This window comes from Equus asinus, chromosome X (genome assembly GCF_041296235.1).
Source record: "Equus asinus isolate D_3611 breed Donkey chromosome X, EquAss-T2T_v2, whole genome shotgun sequence".
Lineage (NCBI taxonomy): Eukaryota > Metazoa > Chordata > Mammalia > Perissodactyla > Equidae > Equus > Equus asinus.
Window position 1 is genome coordinate 47,717,361 of NC_091820.1, and position 24,963 is coordinate 47,742,323.

Here is a 24,963-nt window from a genome sequence, read left to right on the forward strand (position 1 = left end):
CAGTGGTTCTCAACTGGTGGCTACTTTTCCCATAGAGGAGAATTGACAACATCTAGAGACAATTTTTGGTTGTCACAACTTGGAAAATGAGGGGGTGCTACTGACATCTGGCATGTAGAGGTCAGGAATGCTGCTCAACATCCTTCAGTGCACAGGGCAGCCCCACTCCCCAACAAAGAATGGCAATAGTGCCTAGGCTGAGAAACTCTGGCTTAGAATTTATCCCATTCTAAAACCAGCACCACTGAGCATAGGAGAACAAAAATATGCATCTGGTCAAACTCTAGGCCACATCCCTAAAGATTCTAGTGTCACTGGTCTGGGGTGAAGACTGGATATGGTATTTTCATGAAGCTCCCCAAGGGTGACTCTTGGGTGTGGACAGGATTGAGAAGCACTCCCTGGAGAGTCTGGTCTGATGGAGGCCACAGAAGAGCCTGACCTCCCTCATTCTCTTGTCACGGGAGGGTTATTGAAGGGTTGCTGGCTGCTTGAGGAGGTAGCAGCAGTGGAGAAATTCACAGGAGGTGGAGAGAGGCCCCAGAGCACTGCAGAGGATAAGACAGAAGTTCAAGGCAGGGGCTGTTGTGAGAACTGGGAAACAGGGCAGGCCCTCAAGATAAAACAATTCAAAAACCTTCTGGATGGATGTTCCCAGGGCCCTTAGTCTAGCTAACAGACCAGACTGCTGTGGCAAGGAGAAATGTGCCCTTTCACAATGGATGTGGCCCCTGCCAAGGCACAGGGCTCCTTGAACCCAGAGGTGGCCGGATTTCAGCTCCCACTTGCCCCTTCTTCCAGGCGCTTTCGTGCAGTGCCCAAACTGCACACCGTAACGCAGCAGCCCTGTTTGGGATTTGCCTCAGCTAAGATCACCGGGCAGGAAAGCCCAGAGGCAGGAAAGGGAGGAGGTCTTGCCTTATGGGTTTATAAAAAAAAACAAAACCCACCAAAACACATTTGAGAAAGCCTCGAAGAAGAAACCAGATCCGTCCTGCAGGCAGCCTAGAAACCCTATCCTGATGCCAGGCCACAGGGTGGAGGCTCCAGGCTGGTCGTGGTGTCCTTGGGGTGGCCCAGAACAACCCAGGAAATGGGGAAATCTGGTTGCAGGAAACTACAACAGCTGGATTCCCGGGGCTGTGGGTGAGACAGGGAACTTTCTGTGCCTTGCGCTCGCCTATCAGCCGATCCTGGAAAGAGAACCTCAAGCCCCATCCCAAACCGCAGTGCGGCAGACACGCGCCGGTCCAGCCGTCGATTCATTCCTTTACAAAAGAGAAACAAAAAAGCTGTTGTTTGGACGTTGGCGCCGGCAGAACCACACACCTAAGTTCAAATCCCCGCTCTGCTTGTAACCGTGAACCTGGGCAAGTTTCTAAGCGTCGGTTTCTTCTTAGATAAAATGGGTAACACCAAACTTGGGGCGTGGTCGTGAGGGTCAAACCAGCGAACGCGGCCATAAAAACCAGCCGCGATGGGCCGCTCCGGACCCCGTCGGTTGTCTGTTTCTGTGCGATTCTCGCAGCTTTCTGCACAGATGACATTGTGCGAGGGGCCCGGGATCAGGGAGGTGGTTGGGCCCCCACAGTGTGTGTATTTGGGGTGAAAGGGAGTGCAAGTGGAGAACAGAGAGATACTTTAGGATAATCTGCTTTGCTAGGGCACGCTTCTGGCGCTCTCTGGCCCTGGGGTGGTCAGCCTCGCTTCCAGAAGAAGCGCTGGCACAAAAGGAGGGGGGTGGGTTGGAGCCCCGAACCGCGCCAGCGTTCCGGGGAGGCGGAGGAAAGAGGGCAGGCCCCAGGCGGGAGGAGGGAGAGAGGCGAGAGGAGGAGTTTTCCAGCTCGGCCTTCGCTCGCTCGCAGCGCAGCCCCTTGGTCTCGTCCGTCTCCTCCCGCCCCCTGGAAGCGCGGAGCCGAGCGGAGCGCCCGCGCGCCATGGGGAGCCCCGCACTCCGGCCCGCGCTGCTGCTGCCGCCGCTGCTGCTGCTGCTTCTGCTGCGAGTCCCGCCGAGCCGCGGCTTCCCAGGTAGGGCCGGAGGCGGGGCAGCTTCGCCAGCTGGCCACGGGGGACCCTTCCCTCGGGACGGAGGGAGGTGCAGGGGGCGCCTTTGTTTGCGCCGAACTCGTCTTTCGCTGCCCCAGGGAGGAGGTGACGCGGAGCAGGGCTCCTATCTGGGCACTGGGAGGGGAGAGCCGACCGTCAGCCCACCGCCGGGCGCCTTCGCGGCGCCGCGAGCCCGTGTACCCTCTGCGTCTGAGGTTCCAGGGGACCAATGAAACCCACGTTGGCGTTGGAGGCTATGGAGAGAAGTTTGGCCGCGGGCTAGTTTCTCACCACCCAGAGTTTTGCCTCTCATACGGTTGCTCACGGCCAAGGCCCAGGGGGCTGGCAGCTTTTCCTGGAAGGAACCCCTACCCCCTCCCACTCGAGGTCCCAGGCCACCCCGTGGGGCTGCAGGGCACAAGCCACGGTAGGGCGACTCTTGTGAACAGCACAGGGGGGCCTCTCCCGCATCCCCCAACCCCCCTTGCTGGGGATTCCGAGAAAGTCTGCGCCGCTCGGTGAGAGGTGCCAGCTGAGAGTGGTGACATGTGGCATGCGCTTGGTTAGCCCCAGGGAAAGAGGACTACACACGCGCGGCTCCGCTAGGCAGGAGGTGTGGCTTCTTGTTGCCGGAGGGCTTGGTCTCTAGCATTTGAGGGGCCCCTGGTGTTTATTAGAGCTCTCATGGTGGTGACAAAACTTTCTTTGGAGATGCCCTTTAAAATGCTCCAGCTAATGCCCTCATCTGGAAGTCTGAGGTTAGCAAAGAGCTTCAGAGGGGCAAGACAACCTGGATGTACCCCTGTCGCCCAGGAATGGAGAAGAAAGCCTCGGGCGCATTTTAATTTAGTGTTAGTGGGAACGTGGGTGACGTGGACTGTAGGGCGTGCAGATATTTGGCTTTGCGTTCAACCCTGTGGGCAGTTTAAATCTGAGGTCTGAGAAATGAACCTACGGAGTTGTGGGAGAAGGATGGAGGGGTGGGGAGGGTTCCCAGATAGTGTGCTTGGGAGATGTAGGGATGGCTGCTGGCAATCCTCTGCACATCCCCGAATGAATGAATGAATCAAACAACTCTGTAAAGTGATAGACAGGAACATTTGTGTTTTGCGCTGACTCTTGTAAGTTTTAAGCTGTTTGGTAGGAACTGATTTAGGGCAAAGCGGAAAGGAGACTATCTCCAGTGCCAGGCACTGCGTTTCCCATGGCTGGTGTGTTAATGCCCCCAGCCCCTTTAGCAGGAGTCACGGTAAAATGAACCTAGAGCCAAAGGGGAAGTCAATACTGGACAGGAAGCAGGAGGAGAAGTTGAGAAGCTAGAGGCAGCCTATCACGCTGAATTGGGAGGCTGCTCTGAGCTGCCTGTGCATCTGGTGGAGCCTGTCTCCGCCAAGGGGCCTCTTCTCTTTTTCCATCTGACCTCCCCCCTACCCTACCTTACCCTGCCCTCTGCTCTCCTTTCTCTCAGCTTCTACCCTTATACAGTGTAGCTTGCTGCCAGGGCCCAGACACCCACAGAATCATGGAACCTGTGAAAGAGGGAGAAGTGGATCTAGGGCCCCATCAGCCCCCTGATTATGTAAGCTTCTGAGATTTAATAGCAAGTCTGTCAGAGTGAGAGTAAATCATTCCCATTTCCACTCCTAAAAGGTCTCTGGAGTTCCTCCATCTTTAAATTTGATGCAGCTTTTCTGGCCCTCTGGTTTATTCTTTGCAGCCTAACAAGGATGCAGTGTCTCTAAAAACCCCCACGAAATGTATGGAAAGTTTCTAGCAAACTTGTCTGTGTTTGATTGTGTTTGTATGCCTATAAGAGATAGGAGTTTTTACTCCTGGCTTTGTTTGAAATTGAAGTGTCATTGACATATAACATTTTATTAGCTTCAGGTGCACAACATAGTGATTCAATATTTGTGTATATTGCAAAGTGATCCCCACAATAAGTCTATTACCATTCATCACCATACATAATTACATAATTTTTTTTTCTTGTGATGTGGACCTTTAAGATTTATTCTCTTTGCAACTTTAAAATATGTAATACAGTTTTATTAACTATAGTCACCATGCTGTATGTACATTACATCCCCAGGACTTATTTATTCTATAACTGGAAGTTTGTACCTTTTGACCACCTTCGCTCATTTCACCCACCCCTCTGGCCACCACCAATCTGTCCTCTATCTATGAGCTCAATTTTTTTGTGGTTTGGTTTGGTTTTTTTTAGATTCCACATATAAGTGAAATCATATGGTATTTGTCTTTCTCTGCCTGACTTATTTCACTTAGCATAATGCCCTCAAGGTCAATCCATGTTGTTAGAAATGGCAGGATTCTATTCTTGTTTATAGCTGAATAGTATTCCATCGTAGATATATACCACATCTTCTTTATCCATTCATCCATCAGTGGACACTTGGATTGCTTTCATATCTTTTTTTTTTTTTTTTTGGTGAGGAAGATTGGCCCTGAGCTACCATCTGTTGCCAATCTTCCTTTTTTTTCCTCCCCAAAGCCCCAGTACCTAGTTGTATGTCCTAGTTGTAGGTTGTTTTAGTTCTTCTATGTGGGATGCCCCCACAGCATGGCCTGATGAGTGGTTTGTAGGTCCACAGCCAGGATCCGAACCAGTGAACCCTGGCCTGCCAAAGTGGAGTGTGTGAACTTAACCACTTGGCCACGGGGCCAGCCACTGCTTTCATATCTTGGCTATTGTAAATAATGCTGCAGTGAACATGGGGATGCATACATCTTTTCAATTTAGTTTTTTCATGTTCTTTGCATGAATACCCAGAAGTGGAATAGCTGGATCATATGGTAATTCATTTATAATTTTTTGAGGAACCTCCATACTGTTTTCCATAGTGGCTGCAGCAGTATCTGTTCCCATCAACAGTGCACAAGGGTTCCCTTTGCTCCACGTCCTCGCCAACACTTATTTCTTGTCTCTTTGATAATAACCATTCTAACAGGTGTGAGGTGCTATCTCATGTGGTTTTGATTTGTATTTCCATTTTTATTCTGTTCTTAAGTGAACTCTTGAAACCTCATTTATATCTGAGATTTTGGGGGTTCACTCCCCCTGCTTTTGCAAGCAAGGCTAAAGATGGACACTGAGCACCATAGCCACTAAAAAGCCTCCGTGAATCTTACGCCTGGAGAAAACTAGTAAAGTAGTGTGGTTTCGCCTGTTAGGGAAGCCGAGTGAGGTTTTGCTAAAAAGCCAAACCAGACCACATCAGCCAAAGCAGTCTTCTGAAAGGCCACATTTGGAGATAAGTATTAGGAACTGAACACCTGGCTCAGGATATACAATTAAAGCCTCACCAGGAGCAGGCTAGGCTAGAAATTTCTATCTGGACTTAAAACATGTAATCAGCTAACAAAATTACTCTGAATTAAAAAGGAGAATGCTGGGGAGAGCAGGACACTTCCATCTGGCATTTTCTTCCTAAAATCTGGACAAAATAGACTGCCTGGGTTATTTTTGCTTTTTTTCTTTGGTGAGGAAGATTGTTGCTGAGCTAACACCTGTTGCCAGTCTTCCTCTATTTTATGTGGGATGCCTCCACAGCATGGCTTGATGAGCAGTGCTAGGTCCACACCCAGGAGCGGGGCCGCAAACCCAGGGCCGCCAAAGCAGAGCAAGTGAACCAGCCCCTAGACTACCTGTTTTTATAGAACTTGAGTCACATTTTCTTTCTTCTTGGTGATTACTGCTTCCTACACCTGGAATGCTTCCCCTGAGCCACCTGTCTGTCCAAATTCTGCCCATCGTCTACTGACACCCCGTCTTGGATGAAACTTATCCTTGATCCCGTGAGCAGGAAGCTTCTGCCTTCCTTTAAACACCCACAGCACTTCGTGTCTCTCCTGTACTATTTGTCATACATGCCATACATTACGATAATTTATGCACTTCTCTATACTTCTACATTCTGAGCTCTTGAAGGTAGAGCACCACTACGCCTTGCCTTTCTTTGTATTTCCCACGGCGCCTAGCCGAGCACCTTGAGCCAAGTAGATATTTGTGGTTATCGAGTTAATGGTTCCTTGTGACTCAAGTGATGGACCATCGGACAGAAAAGGAGCTGAGAGAAACATGTGTGCGGGTAAACAGGGCTTTGTGCCACCACGAATCTACACACCTGGGGACTATGGCTTGCTGGCTATAGAGGTTGCTTTTAAATCCATGAACACCCTCTGTTTAAGCAATAACCTTCTCTGTTGGGGGCTGTAAGACGAGAGACTGACTACAGCCACAAGCTGGAGTTTGCATTTATTATTTTTGTTGGCCACTTTGCCACAGCCCCTTCCAAAGTGGTTGAATGGTTTCCTTAGTAAACGCAAATATGTGTGCTACATCAATTCTCCTTTCAGAGAACACGACTAAAATGGGTAATTGAAAGTGAAGATTGTGTTTAGACAGAAGAAGGTTTACCTTTACCGGGCTATAGCATAGTATGAAATTGTAGCAGCCAAGTTATGATTACAGAGTTCAAGTTAAAGATTCATTTCCAAAATAGCGATGTGAATAATCACCTCTCCTGAGTTCCAGTTCGTAGAGAGTTTCTCAGGTCAGCCCCTCAGTTCTCAGCTGTGTGATTTCTTGACCATCAGCTTTTATGGGCCATTGTTTTATGGACCATTGTTTATGGTGGTCTTTGAGGCCTGAGTCTTTCTCTTGGATATTTGAATCTAGTTCTGAAATAGAACCCATTTCTGCCTTCTCTAATGAAACCTGAGCTCTACCCAGAGACTTGCTTTTTAAAGTGGACACTGAATGCTGGAGTGCTTGGGATACCAGGATAAAGAAGGTAGGGAATTCCTTCTGTCAGTAGCTTTCTATCTTATGGGGAAATAGATACCAAGTTATCTATGGTGGTAAATGTTATAACCCACATGGGTTGACAGGCCCTGGAAATACAGAGAGGAGCCATGCAGGAACACTGGGCCTGGATATTGAAGAATGATGTTGATAGAGGCTGATGCCAATGATAGCATCACTACAGGCCCAAGGAAGGTTAAATTACCAGGTCTGTGGGCTTCTTGAAGAACATTTTGAAATTGGAAACAAAAATCTGTGAGGGTGTTCTTTTTCTGGGGAGAAGGCCTATCCCAATTCAAAACCATGACTCACTCATTCCGTGAGAGAATGTACACTTAATGGGCATAGAAATCAACATCCAGAGTAGGATGAAATTGCCAGAGTAGGGAAACTTTGATTGAACCAATGAGCAGGTGGCCTCTTGAGTTATAACCAGCAGTACAATTTCCTGTTCTCCTCATTTAAAAAGCAACACCAAATAAAGCAGACATAATCATAGATTATAATCGCCTTTAGGCCCAGGCTGGCAATTTGTTGTACCCTTCGCTTAGCCCAGTGTCTGGGACCTGGGCGCAGAGCTTTAGTCAATATTTGTGGATTAATTGATCAATTGAAGTAATTGTGACGGGGAAGAAACACGTTTTATTTCAAATATCCCTGCAGGATTTAACCGGGATCTCCAAGATGATAATTCCCAAAGAAAAAGTAATGCGAACTAGCAAAATGTCAGAGGAAATTTGCACTACCCTGAACAAAAGACCCATGTGGACAGGCAACAGGTCAGAGCAAATCACCCTAGGACACTATCCTAGGAGACTTAGAAACTCCAGGGAGTGCTGGGGGCAGGATTCTCAGATAAAGATTTAAGGATAAAGCTTGTGCAAAAGAAGAGTCATTGGTAGCATTGCTAAGCTCCCAAGTTGTCCAAATGATAATTGGTTGCACCTGGATCTTACGGTTGCATGGCACACTCTGGCCTCAGAAACCTCTGGAGCACTCATTCCCGAGCTGAATGATTCACTCACCCGTAATCCTTAGCTCATACTGGATGTCTTTTTATGCATTGTTCTCCAGGGAAAAGATAAATGGGTTTGGACATAATGGCTTGGATTATCCCAGAGGTTTGGGGTTGTAAATTGAGTATATTGGCTTTAAAACTTTTTTTTATGAGTAATAGACAGATCCAAACATAGAATGTGGGGGCAGACTTTCTGCCTTGGCTTTGAAATATTGTTGCACTCTTTCTTCTGCCCTGCTCTCACAGTGACCTTTAGTGTGATGGGTCACATGTACCAGCGACTTGTTTTCCCTGCTGTCACAGGCTGTTTGCGGTGTCTGTCCAGTTGTGCCTAATGAACATCTATCTCTTCGATGCTGATTGCACCCCAGGACCTTTGGACAAATGACTCTGGCTTGCCACTTACTGTGTGGGTGGCTGAGCTGAATGACCCTGCCAGTTTGAGGGATCCAAGAATGTTGAACACTGGTTAAATTAGGGCCACAGGGCGAGAATTGAGCCAGGGTTTGGCAGGCCCATTGTGGAGTGGTGAGGAAGTGGTGGCGTGGCCACCTTCTGAGACTCTGCCCCCAGAGTGGCCATTCCTTATAGGAACTCTGACAGACTTGTTGCCACTGACTCAGCATTTGTCAAAGGCTCCAATTCCTTTAAATATCCAGTGTTGAAATCCTGTTTCCGCTTAGATTCTAACTCAGCTTTCCAAGGGTTAGAATCATAGTGTTTTGCTATTAGCTACTCATGGATCTGATGCCCTCGGCCATATGAGCGGGTCCTGGGGTCTTGTTCATTTTGTGTCCTCATGGCCTAGCAGAGACCTGGCTCGCAGGAGGCTCTCAGTGGGCCTGTGGAATGAAATCCACCAGGGAGCATGTCTCTGCCAGGCCTGACATGCTGGATGGGTGTCTCAGGCCCTATCTAGATTTCCGCAGGAGTTTCTCGTCCACATCCAGGCTCCCCTGCATGGGCCACCTAGTTCATGGAACTGTGGAACCTCAGACTGGGAGTGCGCCTGAGACATAATTCTCTGTGTTTTAGAGATGAGCCACTGAGACTCAGTGAGTTGAAGGAATTTGTCTGGGGTGACACAGGGAGTTAGAAGCACAGCTGGATTTAGAGCTCAGTATGATGACTCCAGAATTCCCTTCACTTTACCATAGGCATGTATTGAATTCAATTTTTGAGCAGCCACTATGTTTTAGGCACTGTCCTGGGCACCAGGGATAGGCAGGCAAGAATCCATGGCACTGTGTGCACCCGTGGGGCCCCTGTCTAGGGTGTATTTCAGCATGGTTGTTCATATCAACACTAGGCTGCAATCTCAGGGTCTCCTACCTGAGGCTGCTTGGATGTTCCTCAAGGGTTCTGAGAAGTTGCTGTCCCGGGGCCAGTCCTTGTACCCTTTTGTCAAGGTCCCAAATACTCCCTCTCTACACCTCTTGCTCTGAGCTCCCCAACTGATGTGTGATGACATTTTTAATAGCTTTATTCAGATATAATTCACATACCATACAATTCACCCATTAAACCAATTCAGTGGTCTTCAGTGTATTCACAGTTGTGTGTCCATCACCGCAATTTTAGAACATTTTCATGACCTCAAAAAGAAACCCCACACCCTTAGCCATCACTCCCCAATGCCACCTCCCCACCAGCCCTAGGCAACCACTAATTTATTTTCTTTGTCTATACATTTGCCTGTTCTTAACATGCCATATAAATGGAATCATACAATATTTGTCCTTTTGTGACTGGCTTCTTTTATTTAGCATAATGTTTTCAAGATCCATCCATGTCATAGCAGGTCTCAGTACTTGATTTCCTTTTTATAGTTGAATCATGTCCATTGTGTGGATAGACCCCATTTTATCTATCGTTTCATTGGTTCATGGACATTTGAGTTGTTTCCAGTTTTTGGTTATTATGAGTAATGCTGCAGTGAACATTCATGTGCAAGTTTCTGTTTGGACATATGTTTTCACTTCTCGTGGGTATCTACCTAGGAGTGGAATGGCTGAGTCAGATGGTAACTCTCTGTTTAATCATGTGAGAAACTGCCAGGTTGTTTTCCAAAGGGGCTGCACCCTTTTACATTCCCACCAGTAGTGTATGATGGTTCCAATTTCTCTACATCCTCACCAACCCTTGATATTATCTCTTTTTGATTAAGTGATATCCTTTTATCTCAGCTTGTTAACAGCTTCTGTTCAAGGGTTGAGTGACAAAGCAGTGTCTGTTCTGCCAACTGTGGCAGGATACTGGCAAGAGTCACCTAAGGATGCCTGCCACCCTCTCACTGCTGGCTGCAGGGCCACTGCTAGCCCATAAGGCGCCTTCGGGCGAATTAGAAAAAGATGCCCTGTCTGGGCACATGTAATTCTGTGGGCACAGGGCTTGGTCAGGAGACAGACTTTGGGCTAATTAGGAAAAAGATAGAGGCAGGCCCAGGACTCAAGACTTGAAGAGTGGAGGGCAGGATAATTTGGAACCCGCCTGCTCTTTTGGTGGGTGTGACGGTGAGTGCAGTGGTGTAGGGAATGCCGCGAACAACCCTGTGGCAGTCCTGGATGTCAGTAGCTTAGCCCTAGGTGGGACAGAGCCATAGACCCCATGTTCTTTTACAGCTTCTGTCTATTTAAAAGAAGAACAAAACAGAAAGCTGTGCTGGCATGTCAGCAGCATCTTTGCATCCTTGAATTCTCGGATCACTGGGAGCGAGTCAGAAATGCAGAAGCTCAGGTCACGCCCAAGACCCACTGAATCAGCATGTACATTTTAACAAGATCCCTCCCAATGATTCTTACACATAGTGGAATTGGAGAAGTGCTGATCTGATGAATGAGTTCAGCCCTTTGCCAAGACGGGGCAGTTTGCCTGTTTATAACTGCCACACAATAGCTCCCTTCCTCTCCTCTCCCTTTTCCTGTTGGCGTTGCCTTCATCATTGCATCCTCTAGACTTCCTTTCCTAAGTCCCTGACATTCCTGAGATAAGCATGCACAGGCTTTAGATTTCTACTCCCTTTTCTAACTCAAAAACAGACCCGAGCCCTAGGGCGCTGTTGACTTCATCTCCTTTGAAGTCCTCCTGCCTGGCCTAACCTTCTAGCGGCGGCAAAGTTTGTCTGCAGTGGTTGGTAACAGGTCCCTTGCAGGCTTTGCCCTGCAGCTAAGCTGTACTTTAGAACTAACTTCAGCTCGGTAAGAAAACCATACCAGTGTGATCTGGGTTACTCCTGTCTCTCTAGCAAGACCTTGTCCTGGGACTGAGGATTACTGAAACTGACCAACGCTTAAAGACACAGGGACTACACGTTTGTAGCAGAAACCAATGCCACTGGGGTTAGGGAGGAGGGAGCACCTTGGAAGATGAGTGATATTGACACCATTGGGAAAGTCAGGAGAGCACACCCAGCCCCTCACATTAAGCCTCCCAAGCCCCCCAAATTGGGCAAGTCAGGAAGACTGAGCTGTTGCAGCACTAAGAGGGGGCCTCCTACCTTTTCAGGAGATTGGGTGGGTAAGCGGTTCCCAGTCCAGCAATGGTATTTGGGCAGGCTGAATTAGGATGACCTGGGGAGTCTGATGAAATAACGTTTGCCTGACCCTACCTCTGTGTACTCTGCTTTGGCAGATCTGGGGTGGGGACCAGTCATCTAGGGCAGGGGTCTGCAAACTAAATCCAGGCGGGCTGAATATGGCTCACCACTTGGTTTTCTATGACCAGTGAGCTAAGAATGGTTTTGAAAATTTTAAATGGTTGAAAAAATCAAAAGAAGAAGAATATTTTGTGATGTGAAAATTGTATGAAATTCTAATGTCAGTGTCATTGGAACAAAGCTGTGCTCGTTTGTTTGGGTTCTGGCTGTGGCTACTTGGTGATACAACAGCAGAGTTGAGTAGTTGTGACAGAGACTACATGACCTACAAAGTTGAAAGTATTCGCTGTCTGGCTCTTTACAGAAAAAGTTTGCCAACCCCTAAACTTGGGCCTTGCTGCTCAAAGTATGGACTGAGAACCAGCCTCACCTGGGAACTTCATAGAAATGTAGACTCTTGAACCCCACCTCAGACCGATGAAATCAGACTCTACCTTTGAACAAGATTCCCTAGGTGTTTGGGGCTGCTTCCCCTTCACCATGAGGCTCAGCTTGGGACTCATCGTGGCCTTAGCCAAGGGGTCTTTTAAGAGGTCTAGGTCAGAATGCTGTGACTAGCATTGTACACTGTACTGCTAATTTATCTCACAGAAAACTGGGTGTCTCATTCTTTGTGTTTGAGACTTGGTAATCTCCTCATACCTTAGACCCTCTAGAAACTAGAACCCTGTTTTATTCTCGCCAATTCTTGGTCAACGCCTGGTGTTCCAATGCAAAGCTGGAGGTGGACTGGCCTTTGCTACCTGCTGATGGACTTGTGTGCTGCCTGGATTTCTGGGCAGCAGGCTCTGGTCTCTCCAGATCTGCTGCCCTGCCAGGATCCGGCTATGTGATGTGGCCCACAGCCCTCCACTACCCCTCACCCCAGGCCGCTGCTGAGGGCTTGGTTTGGACATCTGTCTGTTGTTGATTGCTCTTCCTTCAGGAGCCTGTAATCTTTCAGCGGGTCAGGACCAGCCCTGGGCTTTGCAGGTACCCATAGGAGAACGTTCCCGAAAGCGACTTCCTTGAAGCATTGCTTCCAAGAGAGGTTCACAGATGTTCTATCACAGCAGAACGAATTGTAAATAAGTTGGGAAATGCTGGGTTAAGTAGATTTCTTTATTGCAGGACTGCTCAGGGTCATTGATATGCTAATGTACCTTGTTACCTTCTGGGAGAGGACCACAAAATCTCAAACTGTGCTCCCCAGACCAGCAGCCACAGCAGCACTTGGGAACTTACTAGATATGTAAATTCTCAGGCCCCACCCCAGAGCTACTGAATCTGATTGTGAGGAAAGGCAGGCCCAGCAATCTGTGTTTTAACAAACCTTCCAGGTGATTCTGATGCACACTCAAGTGTGAGAACCACTGGTGTGGACATTTTCAAATTATTTTCTCAGAGCATCTCAGACTAGTGTTTCACATTTGTTGTTTTTAAAGGGGACAGTGTTTTTGGTTTCAGGACAGGACATTTGGGAAGATGACATTGAATTTCCTGAAGTATTTACTGGTGGCAGTGATCACTGCAGGCTCAAGGGGGCAAAAACTTAAAAAAAACCCAAAAACCTTTGGGTAGCATCATCTGTCTCACATCTGTTCTGCTGAGCAATCATGTGCATACTTGGTTAAAGGATGTTTTCTGGGGCCGGTCCGGTGGTGCAGCAGTTAAGTGCACACGTTCCGCTTTGGCGGCCTGGGGTCCACCAGTTCGGATCCCAGGTACGGACCTGGCACCGCTCATCAAGCCATGCTGTGGCAGGCGTCCCACATATAAAAAAAGTAGAGGAAGATGGGCACGGATGTTCGCTCAGTCTTCCTCAGCAAAAAGAGGAAGATTGGCAGCAGATGTTAGCTCAGGGCTGATCTTCCTCAAAAAAAAAAAACATTTTCTCCATTAAAAGCCACCAACTTTTGGCTGTTGGAAATGTATTCTTTAAAATGTGTTTTTATGTATTAAAAATGTGAAGAAAGCTGGGAACAGCCCTTGGGATGTAGATAATTTCTGTCTTCCTCTGCACACTGCCTCTCTTCAGAATATTCTTCTTTCCTCTACAAAATTTCCTCATGCAAATTCCAAACCCATCTTTCCAGGCCAGTCAAATCCAAATGGCTTTTGCTGGTGCCCTTGCCCACAGCGAGTAACCCTTCTCTCCATGGGAAAGCCTCTGAAAGCATTCAGATCCGAGGAAGTGGCCTTTTCCCAGGTAGTGCCTCTCAGCGCAGGGCCGCTGTGCATTCCTTCTCAGAGCTCAGCTCACTCCCTCTCATTCCAGAGCTTCCCCCTTTGCTGTTCGCCATCAGGGCCAGTGCTGTAATGGCCTTAGACTTGTGGGCAAACACTTTTCTGAATGCTTTTCATTTTTTGCTATCAGAGAGTTTGTAAATGCTGTGTTGTCACTTAGTTTGAAAATCCCAGTGACACTGAGGCTTGAGGGTAAGGTAAGAGGAACCACTAAGTTCTGTTGCCAGATCTTTGCTTTTTGTGCAAATGGAGGTGAGGCCTCCAGACCTTAAGAGCTGATGTGGATGGGTGGGCTCTTTTTTTTTTTTTCTGAGGAAGATTAGTCCTGAGCTAACTGCTGCCAATCCTCCTTTTTTTTTGCTGAGGAAGACTGGCCCTGAGCTAACATCCATGCCCATCTTCCTCTACTTTATATGTGGGATGCCTACCACAGCATGGCTTTTGCCAAGTGGTGCCATGTCCGTACCCGGGATCCAAACCAGCGAACCCCAGTCTGCCGAGAAGCAGAACGTGTGCACTTAACCACTGTGCCACCGGGTCAGCCCAATGGGTGGGTTCCTGATTTGGTTTTGCCTTTTGAGCAGAATTGTAAAGAAGCAGAATCACCTCATTTGCCAGGAAACAGAGGCAATTTGATGGCCCCCAAATGTGAACGTGGTGCAAGAGAGAGTTCTTCTCCAGCTCAACGTCTCCATCGCATGCTCTCCAGCTCTCTGATTCCACGTGGCCTCAGCCAATGCCTTGATCTAGGACCGTCTGCTCAAGGCCTGGCTGCAGACTCCCTCCTTGCTTGGATTTTGACTGTCTCAGTTGACCCATGTAAAGGGCACTTGAGCCTTTGGAGGACCATATGCCATTGTTTTATTCTGCTGTTTGGTTTTACTTTAAAGGCTGGACTTATTTTTGTCTGTCTGTGTTGAATGTGAACAGACCTCAGGGCTTTGGGAACGCCTCTTGGTGGGACCAGGCATTTGTTGAGGGCCCCGGCTTTGGGCTGACATCCTCAGAATTAGGTGCCTGTGTCTTCCCGTTTCTCCTCGCTTCCGGCTTTAGGTGATGGGCAGGGACACACTTTAGCCCTTCATAAAACAGAAGACTAAACTAAAAAGAGTATTATTTTTCCCTTGGACAAGAATAATGCCTCATTTTTAGCATTATCCTTTTAACTTCCTTTTTGTTAGCTGTGTAAAATATGGCTACAATGAAAATTTCACAAGCCGCGTGCTGTCTTAACTGTCTTTGCTAATTAAAGGTGGAGTGCCTGAGGGTGCCATCGACTCTGCCTTTAGGGTCTTCTCTTTGGGGCCTTGGGCAGAAGAGTTTGAATAGAGGAAGGAACATTCTCTCAGGTGAAGCAGCCGTAGAAGCAAGGCTGTCTCTGAGAGCTCATGTCTGGCAGCAATCATCCTCTCGGCAGTCCCCCATGTTACTACTAGTATTTTTTTTCTGGATAAAATAAAGTTAAAATGGATATTTAAGAGTAGCTTTAATAGGGAAAGAAGTTACATAAGGTCGGTATTTGGGTGCAAGAGTCCCCAGTAGGCTGGAGCCCCAGTTGCCCGCAGCAGTTGCCCTGTAAGCCATATACTCGCGGCCTTTCCTCCCTTCCCTCTCTTCCTCAGTCCATCATTGTGCTTCCTGGGATCTCCTCCCAAATGAGCTACTTGCTCCTTATCTCAGAGTCTGTTTTGGGGGGAACTCACACAAGCAATGGCTAAGCTAGAACTTAACGGAGATTTTGGTTTGTGATTCAAGGTCTTTCTACCGCTGAATTGATTCCTGGGGCAGAGAGCTGCCTCGGTTAGTCAGTGAACCGTAAGGCAGACTTCTATGGGGCAGCTTGGGGAGTGAGTGTTTCAGTTATCTATTGCTGTGTAAAAAGCCAGCCTAAAACTTAGTGGCTTGAAACAGCAACCACCATTTATCTGCTCATGATTCTACAGGTTGGGCAGGGCTCAGTGCGGATGGTTCCCCTCTGCTCAACAGGAAGTTGGCTGGGGCAGCTCAAATGGGGCTGGAGGATCCAAGATGGCTCCACTCACATGTCTGACACTTCATCTGAGAGAGCTGGGATGACTGGGCGCCTCTCTCTACCTTTTTGCAGTCTCCTATTCTCTGTCTTCTCTATCTCTCCATGTTGCCTTTCTCTTCAGCAGAGTAAATGGACTTCCTTATATGCTAATGGCTTCCCAGGGAATGAAAGCCAAAGCTGCCAGGACACTTAAGGCCTAGGCACAGAACTGTGACAGGATCACTTCTGTCATATTCTATTCATTAAAGCAAATCCCAAAGCAGGCCTAGATTTGGGGGTGGTGCTGGTAGTGGATAGACTACATCTTAAGATAGGAAGAACAGTATGCATGTGCAAGGTGGGAGGAACTGTTGGTGGCCAACTTTGCAAGCTACCCACTACAGGGCTGGTTTGGAAGAGCACATTGGAAATGTGAGTTTAATTTCCCAGGATGTTTTCTGGGTGCATTCTGATTAAATGTTGGACCCTAGTTAGCTATCCAAGTGTATTAGGCTGTTTAGACAGAATGTGGCATGCCCTGATTCATTGCAAATCCATAGAACTGACTAAATCTGTAGTCCTGGGAATATCCAAAGTTCATTTCCCAGTGCTTACTGCTACTAGCACCATCTCCATCCTTTACTCCTTCATACTTCTCTGTCTTATTTTCATCAAAGGCAAAGACTTCATTAAAGAAAAGGTAGCTCAAAAAAGAACATAGACCTAAATATAAAATCTCTAACTATAAAACTTCTTGATGACAATATGGGAGAAAAATCTTTGTGAGCTTGAGTTAGAGAAGGCTTTCTTAGATATGACACCAAAAATATGATTTATAAAAGGTAAAAAATGTACTTTATCCAAATTTAAAACTTCTGTTCTTCAAAAGACAGTTAAGAGAATGAAAGGACAAGCCACAGGCTGGAGAAAATATTTGCAAATGACATATCTGATGAAGGACTTTTATCCAGAATATATAAAGAGCTCTCTAAACTCAATAAGAAAACAAGTAACCCCATTTGAAGAGTGGGCAAAATATTTCTTTTTTTAAAGATTGGCCCTGAGCTAACATCTGTTGCCAGTCTTTTTTTTTTCCTTTTTCTTCTTCTCCCCAAAGCCCCCCAGTACATAGTTGTATATTCTAGTTGTTGGTCCTTCTAGTTCTGCTATGTGTGATGCCACCTCAGCATGGCTTGATGAGTGGTGTTAGGTCCACACCCAGGATCCAAACTGGCGAAACCCCTGGCTGACAAAGTGGAGTGCACAAACTTAATCACTTGGCCACAGGGCTGGCCCCCTGGGCAAAATATTTTAACAGACACTTCACCAAAGAAGGTATATGAAAAGATTCTCAACATCATTACCCACCTACCAGCTGGATGAACTTGACCACCTTAACTTCTGCTTTCATCTGCCAAATGTGAACAATGCCACCTGCTCTCCTAAGGAAGTGATTTGTAGCGTATAATACAAATATAAGGTATAGTTATAATTCCAAGAAAACAACTTGCACACATTTCTGTTCCTTGTAGAGGGCTGACTAACCATTTTCTCTGACTCCCTCATTGGACTTTATGTGACAGACACCCACAAATTGCTGGCCATGACTGTTAGGTAACCACTGGCCACTAGCAATTTGAGGCAGATCATTTACTGTAAGCTCAAGTGGACATGGGTGTCTCCCATCATGCTTTTCCAAGCCAATCTGGTTTTTTGGGCTCCCTAAAAAAATCTCCCATTGCCTACTTTTTCTGCCCTCAAGTGTCCTAATGTCCTTTCATTTCAAGGAACTTGCATCATTTGTGCCCTATAACAAAGGGCTTTAGTGTTCCGTGGTACAATCAATACCTAAGAGATTTAATTGAACCTTGATTTTTTTCTTTGAATTTATTTGTAATCAGTGGTAAAGTCTGAAATGTATTATTTTATATTCTCATATTACTTTTTCTCCAGGACCTAATGTTAAATTCGATGCTGATTGCTTAATAAAGGCGCTGATTACGTGAGGAGTAAGTAACAGAACATTTTTCATCTAGTTTCTAAATTTGGAAAAAGAAGCTTGGATGAACAGCTTCAGTGTCCCAAATAATTTTCCATTTTTGTGAATCCCAAAGGCCCCTCTTCATGCATTTAACATTCTTGAAATTCCTGAAATTACAAAAAGAAAAATGGTGAGAGGAGCACACAGGGTTTTTTTCCTTAGACAGCTTTATTGAGGTACACTTGACATATAATGAACTCCCCTCAACTGCCTTTGCACCTCATTAAAAAATTAATTGATAGTTTCTTTGCAGGTCTGTTTCTGTGTTCTTTATTCTGATCCATTGATCTGTATGCCTATCCTTTGCCAATACCACATTATTTTAATTACTGTAGCTTTGTAAATAGTCTTAAAATTGGGTAGTGTGCTTCCTCCAACTTTATTCTTTTTTTCCAAAATTGCTTTGGCTGTAAGTTTAATATAAATTTTAGGATAAACTTGTCTATATCTACCAAAAAAGCCTTCTGGGATTCTGATTGGAATTATGTTAAACCTATTGATCAATTTGGGGAGAATTGACATCTTTACTAAATATTTTGAATCTTCCAATCCACAAACATGGTATATCTCTTCATCTATTTAGGTCATTTTTCATTTCTTTCATCAGCATTTTGGAGTTTTCAGTATACAAATCCAGTACCTGTTTGTTAGATTTATACTTAAGTATTTCATATTCTGGAGCTATTGGAAATGTTTTTTTTTTTTAATTCACTTTCTAATGGTTCTTTGCTGGCATATAGACATACAAATGATTTTTGTGTTTTGACTTCATATCTTGCAACCTTACTAACCTCAGGCATTATTTTATAGATTCTTTAGGATTTTCTGCATGGATAATCATGCCATCTGTGAATAGGGACAGGTTTACTTTTCCCTTTCCAATCTGTATGCCTTTCTTTCTTTCTTATCTTATCGCTAGGACTACCAGTGTAACTGAGAAAGAGTGGTGAGAGTGGAGGTCTTTGCATTATTCCCAGCCATAGGGGGAAAGCACTCAGTCATTCACCATGAAGTATAATGTTAATTGTTGGTTCTTTGTAGACTCTCTTCATCAAGTTGAAGTTCTCTTCTCTTCCTAGTTTACTGTGAGTTTTTGTCACGAATGGATGCTAAATTTTGTCAAATGCTTTTTCTGTATCAATTGATAAGATCATGTGAATTTTCTTCTTTAGTCTGTTAATGTGGTAGATTACATTGATTGATTATTTTTATTGATTGATTTTTAAATATCAAGCCAGCTTTACATTCCCAGGGTATATACCACTTGGCGTTGATATAAAACGCAGCAATACATAAAAAGAATAATATATGGCAATATTTCACTGGGGACTTTTGTATCAGTGTTCATGATGGATATCATCCTGTTGTTTTGTTTTCTTGTAATTCTTTGTGTGGTTTTGGCATCACTGTAATGCTGGCCTCATAAAATGAATTGGGACGTGTTCTCTCCACTTCTACCTTCTGGAAGAGATTTTGTAGAATTGGTGTTATTTCTTCTTGAAATATTTGGTAGGGTTCACCAGTGAAATCATCTGAGCCTGCAGATTTTAACTACAAATTTAATTTCTTTAATATTTATGGGGCTATTCAAGTTATTGATTTCATCCTGGGTGAGTTTTGCTAGTTTATTATTTTCGAGGAATTAGTCCACTTCATCTAAGTTGTCAAAGTTATCTGTAGAGTTGTACGTAGTATCTGAAGTGATACCCCTGCTTTGTCCCCTCCTGATATTGGTAATTTGTTTCTTCTCTTTGTTTTTCTTTGTCAGTCTTGCTAGAGTTGTATCAATTATATGAATATTTTCAAACAACCAGCTTTTGCTTTGATTGATTTTCTCTATTGTGTTCTCTATTGTGTTGTTTCATTGATTTATGCTTTTACCTTTATTATTTCCTACTTCTTGCTTTGGCTTTATTTTGTGCTTCTTTAATTTGTTAAGGTGGGAGCTTAGATTATTGTTTTGAGATTTTTTCTCTTTTCTAACATAAGTGTCTGATGCTATAAATTTCCCTCTAAGCACCACTTTAGCTGCATCCCACTGCACTATTCTCCTCTCCTTCTTGAAATCTGATGCTTTGAATGTTAGACCTTTTGATCTTGTCCCACAGGTCCCTGAACAATAGAGAAAAAAGATTGAAAAGAATTAAGCAAGAGGAAGACAGAGAAGGACAAAGAGCCATGGGTGATCACCCCACCCTCTTAAGATCACAGCTTCTCCAATCAGAGAGAAAAGTTCCCCTTACCTGGAGTGTTAGGTACCTTCAGGCCCCTGCTGCTACTGCTATAGCTGCCATGCTGTCACTCCTGCCCATTGCCACCACAAGATTACCTGGGGCACAAGAGAACAAAGAAAACAAACAAAAAAGAAAACTGGAGGATTTTCCCCACTCTCTCTGAGCATTCGGAGTCCCCTTTCCCACTCTTTGAGCCAGAGCTAGAGGGCTTCTTCTGGAACTCTCTCTGCATGCAGTGTCCACTTCTGTGTTTGGGCTGACTTAGGGTCAGCCCAGGGGAAAGCCACCACCAGTTCAGTGGTACTTCAAATTCTGTCTTCTTCTTCACTCTGCCTGCTAATGTTTCCTTTTCAGAGTCCTCAAATAGCTGTTCAATGCACTCTGTTCAGATTTTTAGTTGCATTCAGTAGGAAAGACGAGGTGGAGTGTGATTACTTCATCTTACCCATAACTGGAATCTTGTGATCTGTCTTTTTAATGTTACATGGCCTTTTTCATGGTGATCAAATAGGTGATTTCCTTCCTCCCTTCTTTCTTTTTCTCTTTTGTTTCTTCTTTTCTACGTTTTCTTGACTGTGGTAACAAGTGTATTATTAGGCCTTGATAAATAACTTTTGACTTGATTTTGTTGCAGATGGTGAAAATTCTTTTGCATGGGGTTTTATAACTATTATACTTTAGAGAAATGATTGGAATGCTTATCATTGGAAAACACTTTCTTCTTTCCAAAGACACATCTACCAGGATGAGAAAAGAAAAGAATCATAGTTTAAAAAGTGGGGAATACTGATCTTATGAAGTCACTCTGAAAGTTCAAAAGGATAATATATCTGTATCTGACACAGGTATAAGTTACTTTTGTTCCTTAAAGTAAACCATCCAAAAACTTTTTTTACTAAAAAAACTAAACTTTTTTTAGTTCCATCCAAAGCCTTTTTTCATAAAGTACTGCCATTAAGTGCATGTTAATAATTAAAGGACCGTAACCATGCAAGAACAATTATGCATCAAATGAGATATGTCCTTCCTTTACTTTATTAGATAGCTCATCTGAGTGGTGAATCAACAACCCTATCTTTAGCCTGAGCAGTGGAAATTGTGGAATTGGGGGAGATTCAGTAAAATGTGATCTTTCATGCAGATGAAGCTTCTGGTAAACTTTTCAATTGCTTTTCTTTTGGCACTTGTATTGGTATCATCAAACATTAAACAGCTTTAAAACATAAATGAAATTATGTCCACTCATGTATAAAGAGTGAACTGTGAGGAACTGTGGCTTCTTTTCCACTTCAGTCGGATGACTGAGACCCATGAGTGGGTCATGTACTAGGTGGCCCTAGCCCAGGTGATTGGCTCAGCTTCTTATTCCACCCAAGCTATTTCTAATTGCAGATGAACCGGCCACACATTCTTATTTTGAGAAGACGTCTGGAATGGACTGCAGCTTAATTCCAGTGATAGCTGAGGCTCAGAAAACAACATTTGCATTAACTTTCAAGTTCTGTTCCAAACATCAGCAAAAGCCAAATCCCCAATTTAATAGGCTCTTTGAAGTCTTCCCTTCTGAACCAACGATGTTGACATGTAATGCATCATTAGCTCATAAAAACACTTCAGGAATATAAATCAGGGTTGAAGTCTAAAATAGAGCCATGCTGTTTTCAACTAGAGCATCTAGCCCTGGTATCTGAGACCTTCTCTCCTTTTCTCCAGCCACTCTGTCATTTATCAGTCCCATTTCCCTCCTCATCTGTGTCTTGCTCACACTCTTGAAATCAACTCTTTCCCTCTGATATGATGCCTGTGCCTTAATTTAAAAATCTTCGATAGAATTTACCAACTCCACGTTTAAACAGGAAGAAACTAAGGCTCTGAGAGATGGTGGGGCTGGCCACAGTCACACAGCTAGGTGGCAGCCGAGGTGGGTGAGGCTTCCTGGCATCCGACTCCATCGTTTTACTCCTAGCCTTCTAGAAAGGCACCGTACTGATTACAGAACCTCACCTCTGAAGATATCACACTGAATTTTTAATCCACTTAAATGAAAGAGACCACCCTGAGTTTTTAATTTGCTCACAACTTACTTTCCGCACTTTTTGAATAGATGAAAAAATCAACTTGTGATGATGTTGGAAGTCAGGATAGTGGCAGGATTCTGGTCACGTTTCATGAGTGCTTTTACATGGGTGTGTTCAGTGTGTGACAATTCATTGAACTGTGCGCTTGTCTTTAAATAAAACATTTATAAGTAGTATACAGAAGAAGGATGACTCTGGCAGTGGACAGGCTGGGAAAAGTGCGTAAGAGGAGACAAGTGGCACATGTGGCATGATCCCTGATTTTTTGCTTGGGCCTCAGAACTTAATATTCTACTAATGCCTTTTATTATGCAACAAGTCGCCGTGTCTCATCCATCTTAAAAATTCATTTTCGTCTTAAAGCCCTTTTGTTCTGCTCTCCAGGGTACTTTTGCTTCCTGGCGCCTGCATAATCTTTGTACCATTAGTGCTGCAGAATCCTACTTAAAAAGAGGCATTTGCCACAGCCGAAAATCATGGAGATAATCATGCAGTTACCTTGGCCCCCACCCCAGGGTACTTACTTGTTTAATATTTGCTGTGCATGCTTCTAACAAGCCAGGGCACATCTGGATTTATAGTTTCCCTGTGCATCTGTGCTCCAAGGCTCCAAACAATATGTGTGAGAGAGTCTGTAGCTTATTTTCTAAATGACAACACTGAAACCTCTTGTTTTTCTCTCTTTTTACACTGAATCTGAGACATGTGGAATGATTATTGTTGGAGGCTTCTCTCTCTCCCGCCTCCTCACCTTTCTTTTACAGCAGGAGAAGGAGTAGGAGCCCACGTTTGTAACCACTAGTGGATTGAAAGCCATAGATCTTCCCTCCTCCCCAGGGCTGATGAAATGGTCTTTTGTAGGTGTTCATCACTCTGCCTTTTTATTATTTCTCTCTCTTATTTTTAGAGTCTTCTTTTGTCCCTTCCTCCATCTTTCTGCCTATCCCTCCCTCCCCAAAGGTGGCTTCTCAATGATAGAAAACTCAATCTGGGGTCTGTGTGTGAGACATTATTTGGTATTATAAGTTCACAGAACCACAGAATCCTAACCTTGGAAAGGGCCTTAGAGCTCCACCCTACGCCCCAGAGCGGGAATCCCCCATCTCAATTCCCCTGCCAGCATCCTCCAGCCTCGTGGGAACACTTCCAGGCTTAGTGAGCTTTGATGGTGTCTCAAGATGGTCTCCAAGCCATAGAAAATCCTGCCTCAAATTGAGCTGAAACTAGCCTGTGGATAACTTCCAGACATTGGCCCTGTTTTTCACTTTTGCAATTATACAGAGCGAGCCTCTCTCCCTATATTTTCATCTAGGAGAAATCAGAACACAGGGATTCTATCTCCCTTAAGTCTAATTTTCTTCAGACTATAAAGCTAAAATTTCCCCACCATTCGACAAACTTTTAACTTATCTGTTTATTTATTTACTTGTTATTAAAGCTAGCCCACATTGGTCACTTTTTGGTTTTTCTATCATATTCCATCATGTCAGTGTCATTCTCAAAGTGTGGCCCCAAGAATTGGCCTAAATAGCCCGGTGTGGTTGGTTCAGTCTAGATTAAATTAGCCTTGTGGAGTTTAGCCTCTGTCCTCTTGCTGGTCCCTGTTCCTTTCTCTTTTTTAGAAGCTGCTTCATCTGCTACCTTACAATGTAGGCAACTAGCTGACTACTCACTCCCAAGTCTGCCAGGGTGGGGCCCCCCATCCTGGTGTAGCTTAGTGTGAGAAGAGAAATACAAGAGTCCGTGTTTATAATCTCTATTAAATTTCTCCTTGTAAGTTTCCAATCAGCTACTGCCTCTGACGATGTCTTCATCTGTCATTTTTGCCTGTTCGTAGCCAATGCTGTTGATGCCCTGCCCTGTCTCCCCTCAGCCCACCTCTGCATTTTCCTGCAGCTGAAGTAGACAGTTCCCGCTCATGCAGACAGCTTCTCGCCTCAGACCTTCCTGTGTCTCGGAGGCTTTGCCTGCAGGCTTTCTCCAGTGCTGTGGGAGCTTGCTCAGCAGGAAGTTCTGGAAGAGGAGAAGATTTAACACCCTTGGTACCAGCCCTCAGCCAAGGAGAGGCAAGAGTCAGTGGATAAATTCTCTAGCTTCTAAGTTCCCCAGAGGTTCCTCAGTGGGAATGAGTCCTGGTTGCCCCCAGCAGCGGCCTGCTCAGTAGCACACCTTTATGAACTTGTCTCTTTCTTAGCTCATTTCCCCTCCTTTCTCACTGTGCTTCCTGGGATCGCCTCCCAAATGACCTACCTGCCCCCAAGTCCTTGTCTCAGGGTCTGCTTTGGGAGGAGCAAAACTAAGATCCTGTCCTTTCAACCTTTTATCTTCTGCAAATGTATTCTCCTTAATGTTTCTTTCGCTCATAGAACCACCCAGAGCCCTACAGCACGTCTCCTGAGAGGGTGTTACCCATTAATGGCTTGTAAAATCTGTTTAGTGGGTCATGAGCAGTGCCTTTCCAAAACTAGAATAGAATAGAAAATATGAGAGGGCATCACACCTTATGTGTTGCTCTGTGAAACTTATTTTTCAGTCATGTAAATATATATGTACTGAGTCACAAGATACAATTAATTTCCTACCATGGGTTGTGTTAAAAAATAAAAAGTTGAAAAGTCACTGCTTTTGCAAACACAATATATAAATCAGTATTTCCTTAGGGTATTTACAACCACTTAAGGTATTACCATCCAGTCACAAGGATATCAAATGAGGGTGGATGGGCCTTTATGCAGTCGAGATGTGCTGTATCAGAGGAGGCATTCTCTTGAGTACACCAAGGAAATGAAGATTAATTTGGCCCAATTTGTTCTTTTTGAACCAAAG

The 24,963-nt window shown here is 45.0% G+C and overlaps 1 protein-coding gene across 2 annotated transcripts in view; it reads left to right on the forward strand.

The window, feature by feature from the left end:
* Positions 1 to 1,539: 1,539 nt before the first annotated feature.
* The window catches only part of SRPX (sushi repeat containing protein X-linked), a 92,943-nt gene continuing 69,519 nt past the window's right edge, over positions 1,540 to 24,963 (forward strand). The window contains exon 1 of one of the 2 annotated variants that reach the window (XM_014853051.3): positions 1,540 to 2,028. In XM_014853051.3, the coding sequence (XP_014708537.1) occupies positions 1,938 to 2,028 (91 nt within the window). In that variant the 5' untranslated portion in view covers positions 1,540 to 1,937. The remainder of the gene's footprint in view (positions 2,029 to 24,963) is intronic. The other variant, XM_014853052.3, reaches the window with a different exon arrangement.